Raw genomic sequence first — 20,430 nt, forward strand, 5'->3', positions numbered from 1 at the left:
AACTGACAATACTTCTAGCCTCATGTCAGATTTCAAAATGAAATATAAAGTAAAACTGTTTGCTCTTTAGAGAAATGGATTTCAGTGCAGAATTCTGCTGGAGCAACACTAGTACCGTATATACTCGTGTATAAGCCGACCCGTGTATAAGCCGAGGTACCTAATTTACCTAAGAAAACTGGAAAAATGTATTGACTCGTGTATAAGCCTAGGGGCCCCATGTCAGATTTCAAAATGTGAATGTGACCCGGCCGCAACAATTGGGGGACACTGGGCAGGTACCTGTTACTGTCTGTGACTGACTGTGTCGCCGCCCGGATTTCATGTTTGCTTCCCTCTGCCACCCCCATTTCATGTTTGCTTCCCTCTGCCACTTCCCCCCCTGCCCTCCCCATCTGTCGCTCTCCCCACCCCGTCGCTCTCCCACCCCGGCACTCACGTCTGCTGCTCTTCCCTCTGTCCTTCCCTCTGTCACAGTAAAACGTGACCCGGCCCCAGCAGGACTGCCTGTGACTGCCTGTGTCGCCGCCCGGAGCAGGTCCAGGAGCTCCGGGCGGCGCGTCCTTCCCTGCCGGCGTTCGCTTTCAAAATGGCGGCGCCCATGGCCGCCACGTGGGTAGCGGCCGGCGCCGCTACCCACGTGGCGGCCATGGGCGCCGCCATTTTGAAAGCGAACGCCGGCAGGGAAGGACGCGCCGCCCGGAGCTCCGGGCGGCGACACAGGCAGTCACAGGCAGTCCTGCTGGGGCCGCGGAAAGGTATGACCCGCGTATAAGCCGAGTTTGAGTTTTTCAGCACATTTTGGGTGCTGAAAAACTCGGCTTATACGCGAGTATATACGGTAACTGTTGTTAGGCTGCTGGGGCGGGGGGGAAGGGTGATATACTCAAATTTGAGTTCGGGGAGATTTAGTCTCTGGGCAACTAATCGCCTTTTCTTTGGGGCGACTAATCTCCCTGAACGGCTTCTCCCTGTCTTCCGCCAGCTATAATGAAAAACCGCCTGCGGCATGGCACACGTGGCGCTTTGTTTTCCAAAGTCAATCAAAGTTGCCCGACTGAAGTTGATCAGAGCACATGACTGGGGGCAGGACCATCACCAGAAATCGCAGGGCCCCATATGACAACATTTCCGGGCCCCCTGGGCTGCACCCACCGCAAGCCTCACCTACAGGTCCGCCCTCCCCACCCCACAGGTCCGCCCCCCCCACACACAGTAAAAAAAAATAGTCTAGGGTTCCCACATGTTAATACAAAATAAAAAGTTATTGGTGGTCAGGGCCCCCCATAAAAAAACATTTGTGGCCAGGGTCCCCCCCCATTAAAAAATATTGGTGGCTAGGACCCCACATGAGAAAAAAAAATTGGTGGCCAGGGCCCCCCCCACATTATGAGAAAATTGGTGGCCAGGGCCCCTTAAACGTCCATGCCTTCCCGAAGTCAGCAGCTCTCAGAAAGATAGGGGGGGGCCGACTAATCAAGTAAGTGTGGCGTGGCCGGGCCCCCTACAACTCTCCCCCCTGTCCCCCCCTGATGGCTGCCCTGACTGGGGGCTCGTGGGAAACTGACAATACAGTATGTCTAGCCCCATGTCAGATTTCAAAATTAAATATATAAAAATCAGTTTGCTCTTTTGAAAAATGGATTGCAGTGCAGAATTAGCACAATTAACTGATGTGTTTTGAAAAAAACATGTTTTCCCATGACAGTATCCCTTTAAATTTCACGGATTCTGCTCACCTTTTCCAAAGTTCGCCGCTCCTGCTCAGCTTTTTGAAGCATTTCCTTTGTGTGACTTGTGGCTTTATCTAACATAGCCTGAGAAAGAAAACATTTCCATGCAGAGATCAGAGTGGTGCCTTGCATTTATCAGATATCAAGGAGTAACAAAAGATTAATATTACAGCTATCGTCACACGGACAGGCACAATCTCAGGCGACAACTGCACACATGTAATATTGCTCTTACTGGTGTTCTCTGTGTGAAGAAATATGTGACCAATGTAACATTTAACAGTAGTATACTGCAGTCTTCGGTCTAAAAGTTACTTTTAAAAGGCAACGTTCGTTATTGCAAAAAAAAATCCACTAAACTGTAGTGGATGTATATGTTTCACGTATACATACATATACATCTTAATTCTATTTTTCATACAGCTGTTTAAATATTTAATGATTTATCTGTGAGCGCTTCAACCTAACCTTTTTTCTAATGCTCCACCCAATACACCTATGTTGTGAGTCATTGGCAGATCATATCCTTTTTCATTTTCAGTTTAAAAGGTGCTCCAACATTTCCAGACATCTAATATGCAGATATATTTGGTGTGACAGTGTTGACTAATTATTTAAATTATGGGGAGGAAATGATTAAACCTTAATATGGTATCTGTACATTAAGCTCATTTATGAATTTAGTTGTCCCACGGGGCCAAACAGCAGTTCGCCTTCAATCATTCTGTTTCTGTGTCTTAAAAAACCAGTAACATAAAAAAAAAATGTAAAAAAAAATTGTTACCATACATCTTATAAAATAACTCACTGAAACTCACTGAAACTCCGCTTGCTCTCCTCTTCAGAAAGTGACATACCTCCCAACATTTTGGAAGTAAAAATGTTTTCTGCATGTAGTGCGGCAATTTTTTTTGACAACACTCATTTTTGTGGCCACACCCCGTAATTACCATGTTCATTATAAAAATTTGAAAATATTTCTCCTTATCTAAACTGTTAAAATTACTTATTTTCTTATCTCAAAATTGTTACAATGTATCTTAGTTGCACCTGTTAGCTGTACTGGCCTCTCTGCCAAAAGCCAATTAAGTTAGAAACTTTGTTTCTTTTTCTGGCTGTTCAGTGCAGAGAAAAGAGGGACTTTCCACTACAAATGAGGGACCTCAGGTTGAGCTGTCAAAAGAGCGACTGTCCCTCTGAAAAAGGGACAGTTGGGAGGTATGAAGTGATCGGGCGATCCATTGTGCGGCGCTCGATTTCTTCTCCCTGCCTTCCCTTTTAGGAGATAGCCAGGGAGGAGAAATCAAGTGCCGCACGATGGATCGTCGATGTGTCGCCTTTTCTGAAGAGGAGCGGAAGCAGAGTTTCGGTAAGTTATTTCTTAATAAAGGCTTTGTGATTTTAAAGTTTTTTTGATGTTACTGGTCCTTTAAGACACTAATATGCTGCAGGAAAGATATTGAAGGGCTCATTTCTTGTCCTGTTCACTGAGCTAAATCAGCAGACCAGCTTGCTTTACTTCTGATGCCTATCAACTAAAAGCTGCATAAAACAGCTTCCATCAACTCACAGGAGGACTCTTTCCCTTTAGGACAATGACAGACAAGGAGATTAGTTGATGCGGCCAAGTGGCAACCCTATTTGCTACCGACAATAAAGTTAATCGGTAGTGGGGAAAAATAGACGGTGCTTCGTTTTTTAGTGTCGCCCAAAGTTGCCACATGAGAAAGAGAAGATTAATTGCACGTGGAAGAGGAGATTTATCGCGGGCCACTAATCTCTTAGTTTGCCATAGTCCTTATTTCTTTGATCTAATTCCCATGACGTAAGAAGCTATAGTATCCAGGTGAATAGAAATGAATACCAGAGAAACCAGTTAAACCAGCTGTGGGAACCATGGCCTATCCCTAATAGTTACATAGAAAGCAAAGAACTAGCCATCTATAAGCCCAACACATGCAACTATAACTTCATCAGGCCAATATCAATAAGGTCTTATCAAATACTATTATTTGCCTCCTGTAACTCTTTAGCACTCAAGCCATTCTGACACTGATTAAATGTAGATTAAATGAGATTTTCTCACCAAAAGGACAAAAAAAACAATTACTTGGCATGAAGGTGTAAACTGCACTGGGAGAATCACGGCAGTTACTGCATCTAGCTTGGGTGTACTTCTCCATAACACCCGAGTATAACACCCAGCACGACATCCCTCATCATTTAAAGGGGAACTATCGCGAAAATGAAAATTTAATATAATCCTTGTCACACTGAAATAAGAAACTTTCTAAATACAATCAATTAAATATTCTACATTGTTTCTGAAATAATCAAATTTTTCTTCACTATTCCTCTCTCACTATCTGTTTCTCTTCATTCTGTCTTCATGCAGCAGTTGGGTGTCAGATATTCATTGACAGTTAGATCCAATATATCTTATAGGAGGGCTCTTTTCCTAGCAGATGTATTAGAGCTCACTCAAATAACTGATTCCAGTACAAACAAAATGTAACAAACTAACTGCCTTTTGCACAAATCCTGCATGTAGAGACAGGATTTCTGGTGATTTTAGTGAGCTCTAATACATCTTCTAGGCAAAAGGAGCCCCCCTATAGAATATATATATTGGATCTAACTGTCAATGATTATCTAACAAGTCCAATTCCTACATGAAGACAGAATGAAGAGAAACAGATGCTAAGAAAGGAAGATGAACTTGGATTATTTCAAAAACAGTACAGATTTTTTAATTGATTATATTTAGAAAGTTTCTTATTTCAGTATTCTGAAGCTTATATTAAATTTAAATTTTCGCGATAGTTACCCCTTAAGGGCGGTAGCACATGGGGAGATTTAGTTGCCTACGATAAATCTTCGCTATTGCGGAAGACTAATCGGCCTGAAATGCCTTCCCATCGGCAACAATGCAACTTTGGAAAACCAAAGTGACGTTTATGCCATCCCATCATCGATTCACATTGTGGCCGGTGGGAAGGCATTTCCGGGCGATTAGCCACCTGCAGTAGCGAAGATTTATCGCAGGCGACTTTAATCTTCCCGAGTGCCACCACCCTGATAGCTGTACATGAAATAAAGGGTAAATCATATTCTGCTTTTATTCCAAATACTACAAACTGGTAGAATTCAGCATGGTAGGCATAACTCAATAGAACCCATCTAAGACACCACACAGTAATTACATCACTGTAGGAAGCAATATGGTATAGCATACATAAAGTGAAGGGAATCCCATGACTGCATGGAACGCAGTGTCATGGCACGGTCAGTGATTGTTTGCAAATATATGACAGGTGTGTGTCAGCAGTGTGAATACTAAAAGCTAAGCGAGGTTGGGGAGTTCGCATTTGCACTTTTAGGCTATGGACACACAGGCTGAAGGCTCCAGCTGCTCTCAGAATGTGTATTTCTGCAGGCAGAGAGAAGCGGATCTGCTCCCTGCCCCTGCTCCGTTGATCTGAATCTGATCCGCCTCTGTAGCTGATTCTTGAGACAGAAGCTAGCAGATAGTAATCTCTCACTGTGATGAGACAGGTTGGAAGGGCTATACATTTTTTTTAAAGAAGAGCAGAGCTAGCCAAATAGGAGGCCTGTGGACTGGATATGGCATGTATTTTTACAGTCCCCTGGCTACCTTTGGGCTCGATGTTTATAACATCATCGTTTTGTTATAATTCAGTCTACAATCAACAGTATGTCAGCTAAATGGCTTGCTCATTTGCTCATAATCTAACATTAGCAGTAATAAGAGAAGTGCCTCAACAAACCCTCATTTTATCATTTATCCACACAGTCAACAAAAAAACTCACCATGCTTTGTAACAGCTTTAGCGCTTCATCTTTTCCATCAAGCTGCCTCTGAGATGCCTCAAGTTCTATTCTTAAAAAATCTACCTCCTACAAAGTAAACAAATTATAGCATTTAGATTATCCCCCAAATTGAAATGTGTGTTCCTAACCACGAGTTTTAATTATATTTTAAGAATAGGAAATCTGAAGCACAACCTTAAAAGCACTGAGGAGAGAAATGCCAGAATAGCACCTGTGGGTGTGGGTAATTTACATACCAAAGAATTGGGGACAATTCTAAGCTTTTTGATGTTCATCAGCTGAGCTGAAAAATGACAAACTATTTGGAATCGCACCATGTGCGATAAGATATACCTATGACCCACAAGATACTTTTGCTGCAGATAACAACACCCAATGAGACTGCTCCAATCATGTTGGAAAATTAAAAAGAAACACATGTAAGCCACACAAGTAGTGAGTAATAATTAAACTCAAGGAATCGCTTCTGTGGCTTGAAAAAAATGTTTTATCAAAGATACAGCAGTACCCTTAAACTCATTTAATAAAAATATGATCTGCCCCAAACTGTGATGTGAGTGATAGTGTCATTCTGTATACTTTTGTAAATACACATGTACTTCTTGGGAACTCAGACGGTATGTCACTGTACTGTTTTTTTCGGTGAGGATATTTCTATTTTTGAGAAAATAAAGAGAAAATAAAGAGAACTTTATGGGACAGGTTTATTAAGGGTTGAATTGAAAATTCAAATTCTCCGTTTTTTATGGTCAAAACTCTCAAATTCGAATTGTGAATTATCCAAACTCGATTCTAGTTTTAAATCAAATTCGAACTTCGAGATTTCTCACACTACGGCCCTTTAAGAACTCGAATTAGACTATTCGCCACCTAAAACCTGCTGAGCTCATGTACAAGTCAATGGGAGAGGTCCAGGGACCGATTTGGACATGTTAGTAGCCTTCCTGACATTCATTCGGAGAAAAAACTCGAATCAAGTTTCGATAATTCACAATTCGATTTTGAGAGTATTGACCATTAAAAAAATGTAATTAGATTTTAGTTTTTGGGTCGGGAATATTCCTAGTTTTACATATTCGATTTATATCTATCTATATATATATATATATATATATAATCCAGTAAATGGACCCGCACTCGTTCATATTAGTGAAATAAATGTGTCTTTATTCACAAGTTCATTTCCAATGTTTAAACGTTTTATATATATATATATATATATATATATATATATATATATATATATATATATATATATATATATATATATATATAACCCCCCCAGTTGAATTTTGAGTATATTTGAATTTAATAGAGTTTTAAAAAAACTCACATAAATTCGAAAATCGACCTTTAAAGGGGTTGTTAACCTTCCAAACACTTTTTTCAGTTCAGTTGTTTTCAGATTGTTCCCCAGAAATAAAGACTTTTTTAAATTACTTTCCATTATTTCTTTTTTATTGTTTTTCCAAAATCTAAGTTTAAAGTTGAATGTTCGTGTCTCTGGTGTTTGAGTCTGGCAGCTCAGTAAATCAGGTGCAGACTCTAAACTGTTACAATTTTGCAACATTTAGTTGATACATTTCTCAGCAGCAACTATCAATTCTAACAGCTGCCTGTAACAAAACCCAGAGATTCTGCTCAGCAGGGACTATGATAATAAATCTATCAACTAAATGTATCCATTTAGAGCAGTTTACAGGGTCGGCGACCCCCCTAGCAGAGCTGCTTTAGAAAGTGAAAAATGACATCTTACACTTCAATATTAGAAAAACAGTGACACATAGATAAATTGAAAGTAATTGGAAAAATCAGTTATTTCTGGTGATCTATCTGAAAAAAAAAACAGTTGTTTGAAGGTGAACAACAACCCCTTTAATAATTTTGTCTCTATATGTCAACCTGCTAGCGGTTACATGAATACAACAAATGCAGATGCAGCACCACTGACCTCTGTTAATTCTTGAAGCCGCTGCCTCAGGTCTTCATTGGACACTTCCGAACTTGCATCTGCACTCAGAAACACAAATGACATGTGTAGTAAGATACAGAAAACTTTTAGGCACAATAACCCACTGACTGCAAAAAAATCAATGGTCATCTGATCACTTTCATAGTGAGAGTAGTGATGACAGAGTGTTCGGAATTTAAGATAAAAAAAATATTATTGGACCAAAACCAGCCTATTGGGTTTATTTCATGTTTACATGAATTTCTAATCGACTCAAGGTACGAAAATCCAAATTACAGAAAGATCCATTATCCAGAAAACCCCAGGTCCCAAACATTCTTGATAACAGGTCCATACCTGTAGCTGTTGGAGCAAAAGTCATGCATTCTATCTATTCTAATGGGACCATGACACACATACAAATAAGCCAGAGGCTTAGCTTCTCCACACTGGGTTCCTGTCTGACTGGTTTAAAAGGACAGCACAGGAAGCCCTTTTAATAGGTGTTCCTTGCACATCCAGTCATATTGAGCAGATAAGGGTTTGGGATTGTAGTTAATCTTTCTGCAACATTCATAGGCTTATGACTATAAGGGAAAAAAGAGGGAGCACAGAATGAACCCGCCCCTATATCTCTTAAATTGTCAAAGATCATTCAACACACTGTAATCCAACTTTAAAGAAAAAAAGGATATATTTTAAACTTATTTATTTAATCATAAACCCTACACCATACATACAGGTAGAAAGAAAATAAAGACCCTTAATGAAATGTCTTACCTATACTATTTTGTCTGCACCTTGAGTATCCCATATGCCCAAACTTATGGGTGTTCTTGGCCTCAGAGACACTGTTTCTTAACACAGAGTAACTTGCAGTCCCAGAATCATCACCCTTCTTCACAAGTTGATAGTGACCCTGATTGTCCAATGCCCTTCTTATTTTAAATGTCTCTGCCATGAGATCCGCTGATCCATCATACAGGCCTCCTGGCTTTCTCCCAAAACCTTCGCCTAAGTCTCCTCCAGCCATAAAATCTTCTTCCTCTTCAGAAGGGCAGTCTCTCTCGGTAGCAAATGCATCGCTCATAGTCACACACAGATGCAGTCCAACGCACTTACCTGTAAAGAATAAAAGGTAAATAATACTGATTAAAGGTAAATAACACTGACACACTGCTGCCATTACAGCTACACGCTCTTACCCTCAAGCTTTGCAGCTGGTGCTCTCATCGAACAAAGGCAGCAAAATCATCAATAATGAAAGTAGAGAATAACAGCCCTTGGCCTTGTAGGCAGCATCCAATGTAAGAACTAAAAATGTCTATGTCTCACACTAGGAAATACCATGGATTACTATTCTTGTTAAAAAAATTGTGACACCTCGGGGCGAATTAAAAATTTAAAATTTTAATTTTCAAGGTTTTTTATGGTCAAAACTGTCAAATTCGACTAGGGAGTTATTCAAATTCAATTCGAGTTTTTCAAAAAATTCAAATTCGATTTTCGAGATTTATCATACACTGGCCCTTTAAGAACTCGAATTCGACTATTCGCCATCTAAAACTGCCGAATAGCTGTTTAAGTCAATGGGAGACATCAAGGGATCAGTTTGGAGTTGTTTGCAGTCTTCCTCACATTCTAGTTTTTTTCAGAGAAAAAACTCAAATCGAGTTTTTAAAATTCCAGTCGAATTCAATACAAGTTTTCGGGTTGATCCAATTCACCCAAGTTTAAAAAATTTGATAGTATAATAAATTTTGATTGGTCGAATTTCAAGTTCATGGGTGTTTTAAAAACTCACATGAATTCTAAATTCGAACCTTGATAAATGTGCCTCCTCGTGTACAGGTATGGGACCTGCTATCGAGAATGCTCGGGACCTGGGGGTTTCCGGATAAAGGATTTTTCTGTAATTTGGATCTTGGGACCTGTTATTGAGAATGCTCAGGACCTAGGGGTTTCCGGATAAAGGATCTTTTTGTAATTTGGATATTCATACCTTAAGTCTATAACCCAATCATGAAACATTAAATAAACCCAATAGGCTGGTTTTGCTTCCAATAAGGATTAATTATATCTTAGTTTGAATCAAGTACAAGCTACTGTTTTATTATTACAGAGAAAAAGGAGATCACATTTAAAAATATGTATTATTTTGATAAAATGGAGCCTACGGGAGACGGCCTTTCCATAATTCAGAGCTTTCTGGATAACGGATCCAATACCAGTATTTATTTTATAATTAGCTCTTAACTCAGGTCAATTAACATTCACTGCATAATAACATTACCATATTGCATCATAAGATTACTCGTGTTTGAGATCTACTGTAAGATGCAAATCACACATGTAACTGGAGAGGATGTTCATTAAAGTCATAATAACTAGGGCTACAGAGCAGCAAGGCAGATTAATAGGACTGTGGCTTATAGTAGTTTTGACAAAACCTTACATTTAAAACGAAAAACATACTGCATAACTTCATCTTTCATTTCTATTTCACTAATGTGCATACATGCTTATGTATGTTTATAAAATAAATATATCGTGCTAAATTGCCCAAGTGCAATTGCCAGTAGCAGCCAATCAGGCCTTTGCTTTCATCTGATAAGTCGTTAGTTTATAAAGCAACCCTAATAATGAATGTGGCTAAAAATACCATATTTTATACACAGAAGCCTAAAGTTTCAGCTTGTCAATAGCAGCAATGATCCAGGACTTCAAACTTGTCACAGGGGGGTAAAGAGTAAAGTGACCCACATTTGAAAGCTGGAGAGAGTCAGAAGAACGAAACGAATAAATAATGAAGACCAATTGAAAAGTTGCTTAGAATTGGCCATTCTATACCATACTAAAAGTTAACTTGAAGATGAAGGTAGACAAGAAGATAAGTCGCCCGCGACTTCTGTGTATGAATATTCTCCTCCAAATGCTTTCCCACTGCTCCAAATGCTGAATAATGCAATAAAGTGAATTTTGCCGAAGACTCCTGAAGTTGTCTCACATGGAAACTTTGGAATGCTGTAGCAACTAATATGGAAATTCACTTAATCATCGATGGGAATGCATCTGGATGAAATTAGTCACCCACAGAAGAGGAGAATTGTCGCCAGCGACTAATCTCCTTGTCTACCATTGCCCTAACTGCCTTTCAAACTAACCACCCATCAGGGAGACCAGAGTCCTAGAGTTTAGAGCAACATAACAATCATATGTATTGTTGAAATATCAAGTAATTCCAATTTTTTTTTTTAATTATTTTCTTTTTTTCTGTAATTATAAAACAGTACCTTATACTTGATCCTTAATCCTTATTTGAAGCAAAACAACATTCTACTTAAATTAATGTTTAAATGACTTTTTTTTAAGGTATTGAAATCCAAATTACGGAAAGACTCCTTATCCGAAAAACCCCACATCCCGAGCATTCTGGTTTAACAGGTTCCATACCTGTACTGTACTGCTGTCTGTACAATAAGCTATACCTCCATAGTGACACTAAACAGAACAGAAATCATACAAACATTTCTCCCATGCAGAAAAAGGAATTCCCCATTAGATAATGATGAAGCACCCAATGGTGCGAAATGCGTCAGGAGGGTGTGGCCTGTATGGGGTATTGAGACACTAATGGGACACTGCTAAGTATAAATCAACCATTTATATTGTTTGAATTCATTTGGGTGAATTTGCACTAATAAATGTCTGAAATGAGTTGACATGCATTTTTTTTTTGATATAATTAAGATATAGCTTCAAAAACTGTCATCTGTCTGCTCCTTTCCTATTTATATAAAAGGCGCCAATGCGGGGGGGTTTCCAGATAATGGTTATTTTCACAATTTTTATTTCCATACCTTAAAGGGATACTGTCATGGGAAAAAACATTTTTTTCAAAATGAACCAGTTAATAGTGACTTGGAGCAGCTGGGAAATTGACAATATGTCTAGCCCCATGTCAGATTTCAAAATTGAATATAAATTAAATCTGTTTGCTCTTTTGAGAAATGGATTTCAGTGCAGAATTCTGCTGAAGCAGCACTATTAACTGATTCATTTTGAAAATAAATGTTTTTCCCATGACAGTATCCCTTAATATAGACTCTATGGAAGATGGGCTAGCAATAATTTGGAGCTTTCTGAATAACAGGTTTCCAGATAACAGATTCCCGTACCTGAAGTACTAGCTAACTATTTACTTGCAGTGGGCAGATTATCTGATTTAAGATCATATTAGAATTTCTGGACTGTGTAATGGGAAACATCATAAAAATACCATGCAAGGCTACGGGGCTGCTAGTTATCACAAAAATAAAAAGGTAATGAGCTACATGTCATGAAAATAAAAGAAAACTTTCTAAACATAATCAAAAATGCTGCCCTGTTTCTGAAAGTTATACCTCACTAATATCCCAATTTCAGCAGTTTGTATCTCTTCATTCTCTCTTTGTACAGGAGTCAGATTTTGATTGACAGTTAGGTCTAATAGTGGCCATACAGTTACGATCTTTCCTGCGACCATTGGATTCTATATTTTCATTACAAAAGCTGAGAGCTGAATTGTCAGATATACAAGTAGACACAATAGAATTCTACCTATATCTGACAAATCAGCAGTATCCCCAGGTCAATGTTCTGACAAAATCTGACTCCTGCATAAAGAGAGAATAAAGAGAAACAAACAGGATTTTTTCAGAAAGTTTCTTATTTCCAACAGATGAAGTATATATTAAATGTTCATTTTGGCAATAGCCTCCCTTTAGGCAAAATTTCCACTCTGATATGGAACAAAAATTTAATTTTAGGATTTGAAAGGAAGAACATGAAGAACATGTGGTGTTGGGACTTTTGGCAAATCTAAGATGCATTCTTTATCGTTTTAAAGTTGTTCTCAGCACTGTTTTCTCGTGCTATTCTGTGGGTCCTCCAGAGGAAGGGAATCATTATATATCATACTTTGTGCTTATGCCAAGCAAAGGTAATTTCCCTGTTCATAACAAGTCACAGTTTAAGCAGGAAATACAGGGATTTCCTCTGAATAATGGCATTGTGTTTCCTGTTGTAGCTGAAAGTATCAGAACTACAGAAAGCAGCAGATCCATAAGCTATACAGTCTGCAAATACATCACAGTATATATATATATATATATATATATATATATATATATATATATATATATATATATATATATATATATATATACATACATATATACAGTGGTGTGAAAAACTATTTGCCCTCTTATTCTTTTGCATGTTTGTCACACTTAAATGTTTCTGCTCATCAAAAACCGTTAACTATTAGTCAAAGATAACATAATTGAACACAAAATGCAGTTTTTAAATGAAGGTTTACGTTATTAAGGGAGAAAAAAAACTCCAAATCTACATGGGCCTGTGTGAAAAAGTGATTGCCCCCCTTGTTAAAAAATAACTTAACTGTGGTTTATCACACCTGAGTTCAATTTCAAAGGTTATAAAGCCATTTCTAAAGCTTTGGGACTCCAGCGAACCACAGTGAGAGCCATTATCCACAAATGGCAAAAACATGGAACAGTGGTGAACCTTCCCAGGAGTGGCCAGCCGACCAAAATTACCCCAAGAGCGCAGAGACAACTCATCCGAGAGGCCACAAAAGACCCCAGGACAACATCTAAAGAACTGCAGGCCTCACTTGCCTCAATTAAGGTCAGTGTTCACGACTCCACCATAAGAAAGAGACTGGGCAAAAACGGCCTGCATGGCAGATTTCCAAGGCGCAAACCACTTTTAAGCAAAAAGAACATTAAGGCTCGTCTCAATTTTGCTAAAAAAACATCAATGATTGCCAAGACTTTTGGGAAAATACCTTGTGGACCGACGAGACAAAAGTTGAACTTTTTGGAAGGTGCGCGTCCCGTTACATCTGGCGTAAAAGTAACACAGCATTTCAGAAAAAGAACATCATACCAACAGTAAAATATGGTGGTGGTAGTGTGATGGTCTGGGTTGTTTTGCTGCTTCAGAACCTGGAAGACTTGCTGTGATAGATGGAACCATGAATTCTACTGTCTACCAAAAAATCCTGAAGGAGAATGTCCGGCCATCTGTTCGTCAACTCAAGCTGAAGCGATCTTGGGTGCTGCAGCAGGACAATGACCCAAAACATAAAAGCAAATCCACCTCTGAATGGCTGAAGAAAAACAAAATGAAGACTTTGGAGTGGCCTAGTCAAAGTCCTGACCTGAATCCTATTGAGATGTTGTGGCATGACCTTAAAAAGGCGGTTCATGCTAGAAAACCCTCAAATAAAGCTGAATTACAACAATTCTGCAAAGATGAGTGGGCCAAAATTCCTCCAGAGCGCTGTAAAAGACTCGTTGCAAGTTATCGCAAACGCTTGATTGCAGTTATTGCTGCTAAGGGTGGCCCAACCAGTTATTAGGTTCAGGGGGCAATTACTTTTTCACACAGGTTTGGATTTCTTTTCTCCCTAAATAATAAAAACCCTCATTTAAAAACTGCATTTTGTGTTTACTTGTGTTATCTTTGACTAATAGTTAAATGTGTTTGATGATCAGAAACATTTTGTGTGACAAACATGCAAAAGAATAAGAAATCAGGAAGGGGGCAAATAGTTTTTCACACCACTGTGTGTGTGTGTGTGTATATATATATATATATATATATATATATATATATATATATATATATATATATATATATATATATATATATATATATATATATATATATATATATATATATATATATATATATATATATATATATATATATATATATATATATAAACATATATATATAAACACACACAGTCATATGAAAAAGTTTGGGAACCCCTCTCTGCCTGCATAATAATTTACTCCCTTTCAACAAAAAAGATAACATTTGTATGTTTTTCATTTCCCAGGAACACCGGAGTACTGGGGTGTTTTCTGAACAAAGATATTTCGTGAAGCAGTATTCAGTTGCATGAAATTAAACCAAATGTGAAAAACTGGCTGTGCAAAAATGTGGGTACCCATTTTGCTAATTTGAATGCATGTAACTGCTCAATACTGATTACTGGCAACACCAAATTGGTTGGATTCGCTTGTTTAGCCTTAAACTTCATAGGCAGGTGTGTCCAATCATGAGAAAAGTTATTTAAGCTGGCCAATTGCAAGTTGTGCTTCTGTTTGACTCTCCTCTGAAGAGTGACAGCATGGGACCCTCAAAGCAACTCTCAAAAGATCTGAAAACAAAGATTGTTCAGTATCATGGTTTAGGGGAAAGCTACAAAAAGCTATATCAGAGATTTAAACTGTCAGTTTCAACTGTAAGGAATGTAATCAGGAAATGGAAGGCCGCAGGCACAGTTGCTGTAAAACCCAGGTCTGGCAGGACATGAAAAATACAGGAGCGGCATATGCGAAGGATTGTGAGAATTGTTACAGACAACCCAAAGATCACCTCCAAAGACCTGCAAGAACATCTTGCTGCAGATGGTGTATCGGTACATCGTTCTACAATGCAGCACAATTCGCACAAAGAACATCTGTATGGCAGAATGATGAGAAAGAAGCCCTTTCTGCACTCACACCACAAACAGTCGCTTGTTGTATGTAAAAGCTCATTTAGACAGTCATTTTGGGACAAAGTGCTTTGGACTGATGAGACAAAAATTTAGTTATTTGGTCATAACAAAAAGTGCTTTGCATGGCAGAAGAAGAACACTGCATTCCAATAAAAACACCTGCTACCTACTGTCACATTTGGTGGAGGTTCCATCATGCTGTGGGGCTGTGTGACTAGTTCAGGGACTGGGGCCCTTGTTAAAGTTGAGGATCGGATAAATTCAACCCAATATCAACAAATTCTTCAGGATATTGTTCAAGTCACAAAGTCACAAAGTTGAAGTTACACAGGGGTTGAATATTCCAACAAGACAATGACCCTAAACACACTTTGAAATCTACAAAGGCATTTATGCATATTCATATGAGTGTGTGTGTGTGGAATACAAGTGGAAAGTGCAAAAATTGTCTTTAGGCATACTGCAATATTTAAAGGATAATGTAATGTATGTACATTTATTTATTTTTTTTAATTCCAAGATATTAAAGGATACCACCTGCTGCCCATTTTCCGACCAGCCTGACCACCAAGTAGTCAAGGAAGTTGTGAGGAGAAAGAAAGAGGCTGCTCTGATGTTCTTCTGCTTAGGAAAAAAAATCAGAAACCTATCTCAAATCTTTCCTAAGCAGAAGAACATCAGGGCAGCCTCTTTCTTTCTCATGAAAACAAAAAATAAAACAAAAACAGAAATATAGGCACCCCTATAGGACATATTTATATATAAATACAGCCCTGCTGCAGTATACAGTAGAACCCCCATTTTACATTTTTCCAGGGACCATAAAAAAATGGTGTAAAATCCAGGAAAATGTAAAATCAAGGAAATGTGTTATGCTTAAATGGGTTACTTGTATGCTTGAGTCAGCTGGATTCCTTAAAGGAGAAGGAAAGCCCCAGGGCGCAAAACCCCTCCCCCCCTCCCGTGTATTGCCCCCCCTCCCTCCTCCCCCCTGGCCTACCCCTCCCGCTGGGCAAATGCCCCTAACTTGTTACTCACCCCTCTGCGCAGGTCCTGTCCACGGAGTTCACAGTCGCCATCTTCTCCCACGCGCGTCTTCTTCCTGCTCTCACCGGCGTCTTCTGGCGCATGCGCAGTAGGAACAGGTACCGGTACAGCTCTATTGCGCATGCGCCGAATGTCACGAAGTTTTCCGATTTCACTTTGTGACATTCGGCGCATGCGCAATAGAGCTGTACCGGTACCTGTTCCTACTGCGCATGCGCCAGAAGACGCCGGTCAGAGCAGGAAGAAGACGCGCGTGGGAGAAGATGGCGACTGTGAACTCCGTGGACAGGACCTGCGCAGAGGGGTGAGTAACAAGTTAGGGGCATTTGCCCAGCGGGAGGGGTAGGCCAGGGGGGAGGAGGGGGGGGGGGCAATACACGGGAGGGGGGAGGGGTTTTGCGCCCAGGGGCTTTCCTTCTCCTTTAATATATAAGCGATATCAGGTGCACGTACCATCAGTGGTCCAACCTCCACCATTGATCCAAAGAAGAAGTTTTCGTACAGCACCAATCAATTTAAAATGCCTTTATTGGTACATTTTATGGCAAACAGCCTGGTCTGGGGGTTGTTCACATTTACATTAACTTTTAGTATGATGTAGAGGGTGATATTCTGAGACAATTTGTGATTGGTTTTCATTTTTTATTATTTGTGTTTTTTGAGTTATTTAGCTTTTTATTCAGCAGCTCTCCAGTTTGCATCTTAACCAATCTGGTAACTAGGGTCCAAATTAACCTAGCAACCATGCATTGATTTGAATAAGAGACTGGAATATGAATAGGAGAGGGCCTGAATAGAAGGATCAGTGATAAAAAGTAACAATACATTTGTAGCCTTACAGAGCATTTGTTTATTGAAGGGGTCAGTGACACCCATTTGAAAGCTGCAAAGAGTCAGAAGAAAAAGGCAAATAACTATAAAACTATAAAAAATAAATAATGAAAACCAATGGAAAAGTTGCTTAGAATTGGTCGTTTTATAACATAATATAAGTTAGCTTAAAGATGAACCACCCCTTTAATATATGGATGGGACCACAAAACAACATGTAAAATGGGGGAAAATAAAAATCAGGGGATGTAAAATTGAGGTTCCACTTTATAAGGAAAGCAATACAGGTATGGTATCCGTTATCTGGAAACCCATTATCCAAAAAGCTCAAAATTACGCAAAGGTCAGCTCTCATAATCAATCAATTAATCCAGATTTTCTGTAATAATAAAACAGTCGCTTGTACTTGATCCCAACTAAGATATAATTAATCCTTATTGGAAGCAAAACCAGCCTATTGGGTTTTTGAGCATTCTGGATAACAGGTCCCATACCTGTACAGTCTCCCGTGACAGTGCGATGTAAGTGATAAGTGTGCTGATTCGTAAAGGGAAAGAGAACTAAGAGAGTGCAGTGTATAAGTTGTATAGAGTCAGTGTGCTGTTAGGACACATAGGAGAAGGCAGATAGGGAGCCGCAGTTAGTAGTTATGTGTGAGAGTGTTAAATGACAGACAGTAGCGCTTTCCCCACCTGCAGCTGCCCGGGGTCTCCCCGCTGTCACCACTTTACGTCCTGCTGTCACTTGTTCACACCTGTGGGCCGCGCAGTTCCGCCAGTGCCCGTGAGTGAGCGACGACTCGCCGCACCGTGTGGAAAGGCAACCGAGGGAGCAGGAAGTGTGGAATTACCGGAAAACTCTTAAACTACACTGCTCAGCCGGTACCTGCAGCCCTTTCCTTGCCCCTCCCTGACTGACCTCCCTACACACATACAGACACACACAGACGTGGCCTCAATTCTCTTCGTCACTTGGCGCCCTGAATGGGGGTGGGGATTACTCGGGAGCTTCTCCAGCAGCAGCAGCAGGTGCCATGAATCTTACTCACCTGTGCGCTCTGTTCTCGCTCCATTAGACTTATACACGGATCTTCTTATTGACATTATAAGTCTCCTCAAAACGGGACTGTTTCTAAGTCGTAGCCCAGCGTCAGCACTAGTGTTTGGCACTCCAGCTGTTGGACAAATACAAATCCCACAATTCCTACATCAGTGTCTCTATTCGGGGAATTGTGGGATTTGTAGTACTGCAACGTATTAGAATTACAAATCTGTGTTTTTTGGTGGCTAACATCCTGTCTGATTGTCACATTCACTTTTACTACAAGGATGATTCTTTTGGCTCTTTTCAGGCAAACTGGAGGCAAGTTTTGAGGGGTTGTTTTTGCTTTCCACTACAAAGATAAACTAGCAATTGCTTGTCTTTTTCTCAGCCTCAAGTGCTAGGAGACATTTATTTAGGAACAGAAGCAAATACGTTCCTCTTTGCAAAGTAAAAACAAACAATTTCTTTTCCTTCCTATTAGGGATGCACCGAATTCACTATTTTGGATTCGGCCGAATACCGAACCCGAATTTTCACATGCAAATTAGGGGTGGGAGGGGTAAATCATTTTTTACTTCCTTGTTTTCTGACAAAAAGTCACGCAATTTCCCTCCCCACCCCTAATCAGAATATGCAAATTAGGATTCAGTTCGGCCCGGCAGAAGGATTCGGCCGAATCCTGCTGAAAGAGGCCGAATCCTAGATTCGGTGCATTCCTATTTCCTATGACAGAGGGCACTAAGTGGTGAATCCATCCTGCCAAGCAAGAACAGGACATGACTAGGGATGCGCCGAATCCCGGATTCAGTCCGGGATTCGGCCTTTTTCAGCAGGATTCGGCCGAATCGAATCCGAATTTGCATATGCAATTGCAATTGTTTCCCCTTCCCACCCCTAATTTGCATATGCAAATTAGGATTAGGTTCAGTATTCGGCCAAATCTTTTGCAAAGGATTCGGAGGTTTGGCCGAATCCAAATTAGTGGATTTGGTGCATCCCTAGACATGGCACTCAACATCCCATTCTATTCCCTGTCCTTGCTGTGGAGAATGGCGGTTGCCCTGTTCTGGGGGCTGTTAGAGGTTCGCATTTTAGTGTTAGAAGTAGTGGTGGAACTACTGGGGGATCATCTAGCGCATGTAGAGGGGTAGGTGCACATTCTGCAGCGAGGTTACAAAGGCCCGGGCCTAGGGCAGCAAAATAGTAGGGGCAGCATGCCACCCCTAATATTCTGCCGCCCTAGGCCTGGGCCTTTGTGGCCTCGCTGCAGAATGTGCAACAAATCCGGGCCTGAACGTAACTAATCGCATGCACATGCACGCTCACACCGGAGGGGGGTATGCGGGTGGGTGCTAGGGCCGTACGGCCGGGAGTCAGGACCACACGGCCTTGGGGCGCCCACCCTCTAGGTCCAGCGCTGATTACATTACTGAGCAGAAGAGCTTACTCACACAAACGCATGTAAGCGCCGAAGGGAGGTTGGGACACAGCATGTTGCATTTTTCCTGCATTCGGCGCTTACATGCGTCTGTGTGAGTACATCCGCATTGAAAAGTATTAATCGCGTCTACTTCTGCGCTAAAAGAGAACATCCATCTAAAAAATTCAGAAACACCAGAGTATTTTTGTGATTTTTTGGTCACAAAACAATGAAGTAAAATTGTTTGTGCAAAATTGCAAATTAGGTTCAGTATTCGGCCAAATCTTTCGCAAAGGATTCGGGGGTTCGGCCGAATCTAAATTAGTGGATTCGGTGCATCCCTAAAAATGACACTCACCATCCCATTCTATTCCCTGTTCTTACTGTGGAGAATGGCAGTTGCCCTGTTCTGGGGGCTGTTAGAGGTTCCCATTTTAGTGTTAGAAGTAGTGGTGTAAATACTGGGGGATCGTCTAGCGCATGTAGATGGGTAGGTGCACATTCTGCAGCGAGGCTACAAAGGCCCGGACCTAGGGCAGCAGAATATTAGGAGCGGCATAATAATATGCTTTTGGCTCAATGGCCGAGTGTTTACAAAAGTGCCTAAAGTAGCTCTAAAAAAGTTTTTTTCGTTTTTTTAGAGTCAACTGTACTGCAACTGTTTTCACATGGCAAGACTTTGATAGGGCGGCTTCTCATCTTTGGAATTCCTTCCCATGTTCCTGTCAGAACATGAAATATATTCACGAATTTACCAAGAGCACAACAACAAATAATTCACCAAAAGAAAGACTATCTCCAGGTTCAGGTTGATGAACTAACAGTATAAAGATAGACTTTTGCACCACATTATCTACATCATCTCCTCCATGCAAATATCCCACATCATTTCTGTATGACATCAATTCTGTAGAGAATTTTCCCGACTATAAGTAAATAGGGAGAATTTGCTGGTGAATCTCACAGATAATTT

General features: G+C 40.2%; 1 protein-coding gene across 2 annotated transcripts in view; it reads right to left on the reverse strand.

Moving 5' to 3' along the window:
* The window catches only part of ccdc125.L (coiled-coil domain containing 125 L homeolog), a 31,506-nt gene extending 13,075 nt beyond the window's left edge, over positions 1-18,431 (reverse strand). Inside the window, exons 1-5 of one of the 2 annotated variants that reach the window (XM_018264907.2) lie at positions 18,042-18,431; positions 8,317-8,658; positions 7,537-7,595; positions 5,565-5,651; positions 1,740-1,817 (exon numbers count right to left, since the gene is read on the reverse strand). In XM_018264907.2, coding sequence (XP_018120396.1) covers positions 1,740-1,817; positions 5,565-5,651; positions 7,537-7,595; positions 8,317-8,658; positions 18,042-18,096 — 621 coding nt within the window. In that variant the 5' untranslated portion in view covers positions 18,097-18,431. Of the gene's footprint in view, positions 1-1,739; positions 1,818-5,564; positions 5,652-7,536; positions 7,596-8,316; positions 8,659-17,685; positions 17,982-18,041 lie in introns of those variants that run through there. The other variant, XM_018264915.2, reaches the window with a different exon arrangement.
* Positions 18,432-20,430: the final 1,999 nt, after the last annotated feature.

Source organism: Xenopus laevis, chromosome 1L (assembly GCF_017654675.1).
Source record: "Xenopus laevis strain J_2021 chromosome 1L, Xenopus_laevis_v10.1, whole genome shotgun sequence".
Classification (NCBI taxonomy): domain Eukaryota; kingdom Metazoa; phylum Chordata; class Amphibia; order Anura; family Pipidae; genus Xenopus; species Xenopus laevis.